The sequence below is a fragment of the Triticum dicoccoides genome, chromosome 6B (genome assembly GCF_002162155.2).
Source record: "Triticum dicoccoides isolate Atlit2015 ecotype Zavitan chromosome 6B, WEW_v2.0, whole genome shotgun sequence".
Lineage (NCBI taxonomy): Eukaryota > Viridiplantae > Streptophyta > Magnoliopsida > Poales > Poaceae > Triticum > Triticum dicoccoides.
Window position 1 is genome coordinate 139,946,908 of NC_041391.1, and position 8,603 is coordinate 139,955,510.

Sequence of the window (8,603 nt, forward strand, 5' to 3'; positions counted from 1 at the left end):
GCACTCTATATAAGCCACCCCCCCACTCGCACAAGGGTTCGCACCCCCTGTAACTTCACGCATATTCCAATCGACCAAGCCTCCGGGCACCGAGATGTAGGGTTGTTACTTCTCCAAAGAAGGGCCTGAACTCGTAAATCTTGCATGCACAATCTCACCATAGCTAGGATCTTGCTTCCTCATACCTACCCCCATTTCTACTGTCAGACTTAGAACCACGACAGCTGCCGCCCTAAACAATGCACTTGGGCGAGAGATGGTGATGGGCCAAGCTAGATGGGTTTCTGGACTGTGAAGGCTTTAGGTATTTCTGTTTTTCCTTTTTGAATATTTAATTTGATCATAAAACCAAATCTATTCCAATTGGAAATTTCAACACAATAAAACAAATAAAATATTTGAGTCTTAGGATAATATTTCCAGCTCAAATAGTAAGTAAAATGCATATAATATTGTTTACAGATTTTATTTTGGGCTTTATAAATGTTCCCTAAAACTTAACTCAGCGTTACAAATAACTACCAAAATATTTTTAACACCATTTTTTTCAAATAACATAAAAAAAATTCAACTATTTTATATTGAAGGTGTCATCTTACCTTCTCTCATTTAAAATGAATATTTGGGAAACTCCTTTCATCCAATCTCATTTGAATATTCAATAAATCCAAAATTTTCAAATCTTAGTCGAATTTAGCTAAGAACAAGCATCACAAGCAATTTTTTGATTAATCATATTTAAATAATGACATTCCTAAATTCTTAATTTTGGGATGTTACACTATTTCTATAAGGATTTTTCTACTAGTGTTGCCATCGGTTAGTGCCACAACAACAATACGTGGCTAAATATGCAAAATTGTGAACTAGCGAATTTTTTATGAGAAACATCTCGACAAGGAACTCAACAATAATATTTTATGTTTCAAATGGGTATGTATCTTTGCTACTCTATTTCTCATGCGCGTCCAACATGGCCCAAAAATAGAAAAATAATAAGATGACTTGTATTGGAGGAAAGTAATAGGGGATGTAACAGATCTGAAGTACATAATTTGAGCCCAATATGACAGGGTTGAGCTACATACTCCACATATTCCACATCTTAATATGGCAAAGTTTTAATCCCACGTTGTCCTTATAATTTTGTCTCGCTGGATGGTGGCGAGATTTTGTTTCCCCGATTAACATGGGGCCTCCTCGGTAATTTCTTGACGTAGAATTTCTAGGGAATCTATAATTTGTATAGTATAGACCTGTCAAAAAAGTCATGTCACTAATCAGTTTGTTCCAACTGGCTTTTATGCTCCTAGAACTATGTCTCCCTTAGGTATGTATGTGTTATATGTGAGCTAATTGGGCACGACTACAGCCACATGTTTTGCGCCAACACAAATTTGCAAGAAAGGCATGTCTAACAAGAAAGCTAGGGTGATGGTCAGTGCCGCAGTCACCACAAAAGACTTAAATCTGCCATGTGTGAGTGCTACCCGAAAAAATGTCCAATCTGGATGGATGGATGATCTTGTAACTCTGAGGACTGCAACCTATGAAATTTCTGGAAGACAGCATTGTCCATAAATGATTACCATTATGGAAGAAGATGACATGCTTAGAGCCAATCATGTAGGGGGCACATGACTTACATCAAATTCATATGTTGCAGTCCTCTGGGTATTTGAGACAATTCTCTATTGGGCATTCTTTCGGATAGCGCACTCATATGGCAACCTCAAGTAAACACTATTGAATACAAGTGATGAATGCACTATTTATCCATCAACGATAGGGCAGTATGCTAAATTTAGACTATGCATGCATAGGACCAACCAAAGAAAGACCAATACCTAAAATTTCCGTGGATGAGCGCTCTATCCTCTTCACCTGACATTATTATAGGATGGTGTTTTTCTTTAGAACTTGTGAACTATTATTTCTTAGGGATCCTGAACTACAGATTTATGCTCTCTGAAGTTCAAAAAATTGATTCTGGGAGCAGACTCTGTGTTCTTGTGTGTGTGCACGCGCGCGCGCAAAGTTAACAAAGACATGCGCTATCATTTGTTACCTTATATGCTGGATGATCACAAAATTGTTGTGGAGGGGTCCGCATTGAAGATGCCCTTATGGACATTTTTTAAAAGAAAATGCATGTTGACCGGTACATATAAAATGCTCATTTTTTTCCCAACTCAAAAAAATGTTCATTTTTCCTTTATTGCAGTGAAGTATAGCCACAGGACGTGGAGGAATGCATGCCTTGCCAGCGGCAAGTCACTGACACATGGGTCCCGAGCCACCAACGTGAAGAATAACACGCTTTTTTTTATGCTTGTGCCACCGTACCAACGCTTACATGCGGGTCCCATCTAACTCTCGCAAGGCGAAACCACTGTGCTGGATCCTCGAAAAGGCCATGGAAACTGAGTAGTTTGCAGCACGTCGCCGGCACGCGAGAGTCTCGGGGCTACGAAACAAACTGGGATGCGCGACGGGTTCTGCAGGATCCATGGGGCATCTGGTCCACGCCAACGGCACTAGCTTCATGAAGAGATCAACAACTGCATCGAACACGCAACAGCAGGACCCTACATTCACCATGATAATGTGAAAATACAGTGGTCTTTAATCTAGCATCGTCCGAAATAATAGTTAGAAAATAATTCTGCACAACAACACAACTTATAAACAAACATACTCCCTCCGTCCGGAATTACTTGTCATCAAAATGGATGTATCTACAACTAAAATACATCTAGATACATCCATTTCAATGACAAGTATTTCCGGACGGAGGGAGTACATAAATTGGTTCTTAACAGTTCACCACTTGATCTAATTAGTCAGTACAGCAGCACAGCAAAACAGTTCAGCTTTCAACATGCATTATTCTCATCAGATGCACTGATCCTGTCTTGGCTGCAATTATAGCAGCCCTCTTGGAGTTTTAGTTCTGCAGCTTGGGCACAGTTGTTTCGCCGGTGACCCTCGACGCCACAATTCTTGCACCGAACAGGTTTCCAAGGTTGCTTTGGAACATCTCCTCGATCCGGGCAAGTCATCCTCTTGGGTCCCTGCCGCCGACAAATGGTGCAGCATCTTGTGCGCTTACTCAATCCTTCGTATGGCGCCTTGAGTTGCATGTTGTTTCACTGATTATGCAGAGCACATAAAACTGCAATTAGACTATCGTGTTGAATTTGTTTCAGGGAGAGAAAGATGTGCAATCGGAAGTAACAGATGTGATCACCACATATGATAGATGGACAGGGCATGTGGTATGTGTATCACTCTGCTTTTGCATCGATAAAATTACACTGAACTATTCCTAATGCTCCAGTTGGTTCTTGAATTGCTAATGAATCAAGAAAAACACTTGGGAAGGATTATGATTTTTATGTACCTCGCCCATTCAGAGGCTAATGTTGGCATTATCATATTTGTTCTACTAGAAAAAAATGGTGTTCAAACAACAACAGAACTATGGCAAGTTCAGCATGGTAGGTGAGGTTCTTTCATTTCAGTTTCTTATATATATATATATATATATATATATATATATATATATATATATATATATATGCATGTATGTTGTTTCTGGTATGCCTTCATGTTTAAAGCAGGATTGCAACTCTGTTGACATATATTTGATTCATCAGTACAAATAATTGCGCAAAGTGATAAGTAGTTCAAATAAAGTATGGAAATTTGTGGGGTTGTCTATCCATAAACAACAAGAAGAGGAAAAATACAAGTAGAATTTCAGTTTGCAAGGATGTGTTATAAATAGCTTATATAAAATATTATAAGGATAGCACAGCAGCCCATCGTAAGGCAAGGAGGATGACTCTCACTTCTTTATGCCCTATCCACCAACTCCAAGTTTCATTACCACCTCCGTTGTTTTATGGATAGCTGCAGTTGTTTGTGAGAAATCTTGGTTATCCATGTTGTTGGTCGCCTTCCATTTGTACAAGAGCTTGAGTTCTCCTATTGCAGGCTCTATTTTTATTCCGGTGTTAGTCAAAGCTACATTAATAGTTATTCTAAAAAAAGCTATATTAAAACTCTGCACCTATATTCTGAAGGATAGCTATTCATGTGCACCTGTTTTCTGCTTTACAGTGGAAAAAGGCATGTGTCCTGCGTCAAATATCGGTAACTAAGGCAGCTTTTGCAACTCCAAACACAAGACTATGCTCAAGTTAATTTAACCTTGATTTTGTTTCTGGGGGAGAGAGATCATACTGCATTTTCAATTTATACGTGCATACAACTCAATCTGAGCATATAGATACTACATACTTTTTTTTTCGAGAAAACGCAAAAAGCCTTTCATTTCATTGAAAAGATGGAAGGCCTCCTAGGAGGTGTGTCGTTACAAGTTTTTGTGACTGGTCAGTGTACATCCCAGGTTGTGGGCAGGACAACCCGAAGCCCCTGGGCGCCTGCCTTTGCCCAACATCGGGCCTCCTATTTGATTCTATCCACTAGTATTGCGATAGATGGTGTGGCATTGTCGAAGACGCATGCATTCCGGTGCTTCCATATCATCCATGGGACGAGCAAAGTGATGGACTTGAGGGCTTTGCGCTGCGCCGGTGGTGTTCCCTCCCTTGCGTGCCGCCACCATCCAAGACGCTGGGCTCTTGATCAGGCGGCTGGGCCGACAATTGGAGCCAGTTGAGAATGGTGTGCCATGCCTGACGTGCAAAAGGGCAGGCCAGGAGCAGGTGCTGTAACGTTTCGACTGTCTGGTCGCAATGGAGACACCTGGGGTGATGATCCAGCCCCCGCCTGGCGAGTCTTTCGGCCGTCCAGCAGCGATCTTGGGCAGCCAACCAGTGAAAGAACTTCACCCTTGGTGGTGCCCAGGTTTTCCATACCAGCTGCCATGAGGGGCATCGTGTAGATCCCTGGAAACTTGCTGCATAGCATGATTGCGCCGAGTAGCGGCCATTGGCTGTCCACCTCCAGAGTAAGCGATCCGGCTCGTTATGAAGGGTGGTGTGGCTCACAGCATGCCAGAGGAGCAGGTATTGGCCTATCTCATGCAGCCCCAGTGTCCCCTGGATATCGCGCGTCCAAGTGTTGTTGGCTAGCCCATCGGCGACTGTCCGTGCTTTTCTTCGCTGCTTGGGGATGCATTGGTGGAGTAATGGGGCGATGTCAAGGACAGACTGCCCATTGATCCAGCGATCCTCCCAGAATAGTGCCGTCAAACCATTGCCGATGCTCATGGTGGTTGATGCAGAGAACATTGCTCGCTCATTAGTGAATTGCATGTCGAGTCCTTGCCAGGCGCGGTCAGGGTCCACGCGGGCAAGCCACATCCATCGTATACGCAGTGCCAACCCAGCGCGTTCAAGGTCGCGGACCCCGAGACCGCCGTACTCAATGGGTCTGCATACATGGGCTGTAAATTCTCAAGATACTACATACTGAAAACTTTCCAATTCTATGGGCTGTAAATTCTCAAAATACATTTCAAAATTCAGTTATAAAGATTATTATAATTTTCGTCTTGGTTGACAATCCCTATAAACTGGAACCTGCACATATGCAGGTTGCACGATCTACACTTGCAGAGTATTATTATCCATTTTTTATTTCTAGGTTTTGTACATCTTGCACTCTTCAACAACTTTTTCCTATCTGTTCTTACAGATTTTGCACATGTTCTTTTTGGCTGAAGATCAAGGACACACATAGAAACTCATCTTCAGGTTTGTGCCACTAATTTTGGAATTGGATTACTGAATACTTTCGTACCTGCGTGTCCATCCAGGAGCTCTAGGGTCCATCTTGCCTATGGACTGTTCGGAAGCTTGTGGTGAGCCCTCCCTTTCAGCTGCCACCGCCGCATCCCGCACATATAGATCTGCCGGTCGAAGCTATAGGCCGGGAGCTGATGCTGCTGCATCCCCGCAAGCAGCGCGCTGACTGGGTGAAGCGGCTCCATCAGACGTCACTATCACTGACCTCCTCAAGCACCGTCAATCTGCTCAGCAAGAGGAGGAAATTGCATATCAATCCCATGGAATCCAAATCGAACAGAAAAATCTGGTGAGACTAATGAACTATTGTCATACCTTTTAATTGCCCGATTGCACTGATCAATCAGTGCTGCCGGTACACAATGAAGTGCGCGAGGTGACGCAGAGGCTCTTTACAAGTACCGTCAAAGCGGTCTAGCTCTGCCTCGGCGCTCGCCACAAGCTCTGCCGCGTACGTGAGCGCCCCGTCCACGCCCATCAGCTTCGGGTACGTTGCCTTGTCGGTCGCAATATCCTTCCCTGCCGTCTTCCCTAGCTGCTCGGACGTGCGCGTCACGTCCAGCACGTCGTCCACTACCTGGAATAGCAGGCCGACGTAACGCGCGTACCGCCGGATGCCCTCAATCTCTTCATCGGCTCCTCCGGAGACGATGGCGCCGCACACCGCCGCGGCCTCTAGGAGTCGTGCCGTCTTGTGCACATGGATGTACTCTAGCGTGGCCAGGTCGACGTCTGCACCCTCGCTGGCAAGGTCCACAACCTGCCCCGTCACGAGTCCGTCCGTGCCCACGGCGCTGGCGAGCTCTGCCACAGCGCGGAGTGCGCGGTCGGCCGGCACGCCGTGCTCCGTGCATCCCCGGGCGACGTGCTCGAACGCACACGCCAGGAGCGCGTCCCCCGCGAGCAACGCGGTGCTGACACCAAAGGCAACGTGGTTTGTGGGGCGGCCGCGCCGGAGGTGGTCATCGTCCATGCAAGGGAGGTCGTCGTGGATGAGCGACATGGTATGGACCATCTCGACGGCGCAGGCCACAGGCAGGGCAGCGGCCTCATCACCGCCCACTAGCTCGCACGCGGCGAGCGCAAGCATGGGGCGCACCCGCTTGCCACCCGCGAAGAGAGAGTAGCCCATGGACTCGAAGAGGCGCTCGGGGTGCCCAAGCGGCAGAGCGAGGTCGAGCGCTTCATTCACGGTCATTGCCTTGGACGTGTATCGCTCGAGGCTGAAGGGATCCTTGTCCTTGAACACGGTGCTGGTGCTCGTCGGAGTGCACCGTACGAGGCTGGGCGTGGATTTCTTGGCATGAAGTGAAGTGCTTCTTGGAGGAAGATGGAGCTTGAGACTGAATTTGGAGGAACTGGTTGCATTGATGCTTATCTGATTGAATGATCTTGCCTGGAACGATGAAATGTCAGCGAAGATTAAAGAAATTTGTGCCAAAGAGACTGTATTTTAGCATAATATATAACCTTTAGCACTATTTAAGGTACAAATGTTATGTTTGTACATAGAAGCTAATTTCAATTAAATATCGGCGCATTATCATATTTCAGCTAATTTCTCAAAGAATGGGAGTACTCGCTTTTGCAGTGAAAAGGACTCTAGGTAGTAGTTGGCCACTATCGTATTTCTTCCGGAATACCTTCGCTGCCATTGTCAGGCCGAGTGGAAAGGCATAAGATGATTGATAACACAGAATTTTCTGTCAAAGTAAAACAACGAAAAAATTAGATCAAGGACAGTGAACTGTTCCAAAGTAATCACTGGCCACATTGCAAACTAAGCCTGAATTGCTAACCAGCATGTGTGTCTTCTGTGAATATGAAACAAACCGATGTTCTTCATCAATCATAAAAGAAATTAAAAATAAGTCATGCGATGCTAGGATCTACCTCCAAATGAAGTACTATGACATTCTTATTTTCTGGCTCCTATGCTTGTTTAATTCCTGTGTAAATGCACTATATAAATTATTTGTATATAACTAATAGTAAATGATTTTTATAAAGCGAGGGAATGCTGATACGAATAGGAATACTAATTTGTCGGTATAATCTATGTTTATCAACAGTCTTGTCAACCTTATCGCATAGGACAAATTCTCACCAAATGCCTGGTTGGTAGATGATTCGAGCACTAAAACAAACTGAAGGAGGGTTTTCTTCACTCTTCGGTGTATACCTGAAAAATAAGACAGTATAGCACATTGCATCAGTTTGAAGGAAGGAAACTAAACATGATCAGAATTCAAAAGCTGCACCATAACAGAGACTATCATTGGTTGATCATACAGAGGTGGTGCACATGAGCGACCCAGGTGCGCCCTATGCATGTGAAACTGAAGCGAGGGAATAAAAGAACATGCATGCCAGGGATATCAGAGGAGGGTTTCACTGATCTGGAGAAGGATTTTGTGCCCTTTGTTCTTATTTGAAGCTTGCATCTCTTGCATTCTCCATAGAAATACTTTCCTGAATGAATTAACTATGGGCAGAGGAAGGAGGGAGGACCTTCGTGGTACTGCTGTTGGTACTTGCTATCTCCCCAACTTAAATTGTTGTGGCTGCCTCACGCCTCATGTCGAGCCGATTACGATTCTCCATCTGTAAACCAAAATTTGTAAATGGATACAAAAGTCAGTCTGTAAAAAATATGCAGATATGAGCATATCACTGCTTGATATAATCACAAAATGATGGCTATGAAGCAGTGGAGTAGCTGATGATGTCAAAACTCAATTAGTATCTATTAGCCGAGACTACTATGTATTTCCCTCTTTATTGGCAATTGCTTTGTTTGACGATTCATTTCTCATAGCATTGGTT

The 8,603-nt window shown here is 44.3% G+C and overlaps 1 protein-coding gene across 1 annotated transcript; it reads right to left on the reverse strand.

Moving 5' to 3' along the window:
- Positions 1–6,120: 6,120 nt before the first annotated feature.
- Positions 6,121–6,990, reverse strand: LOC119326006 (geranylgeranyl pyrophosphate synthase, chloroplastic-like). Its single transcript, XM_037599721.1, has one exon. The coding sequence runs from the start codon at positions 6,973–6,975 to the stop codon at positions 6,121–6,123; it is 855 nt and encodes a 284-aa protein (XP_037455618.1). The 5' UTR covers positions 6,976–6,990.
- Between the last annotated feature and the right edge of the window lie 1,613 nt (positions 6,991–8,603).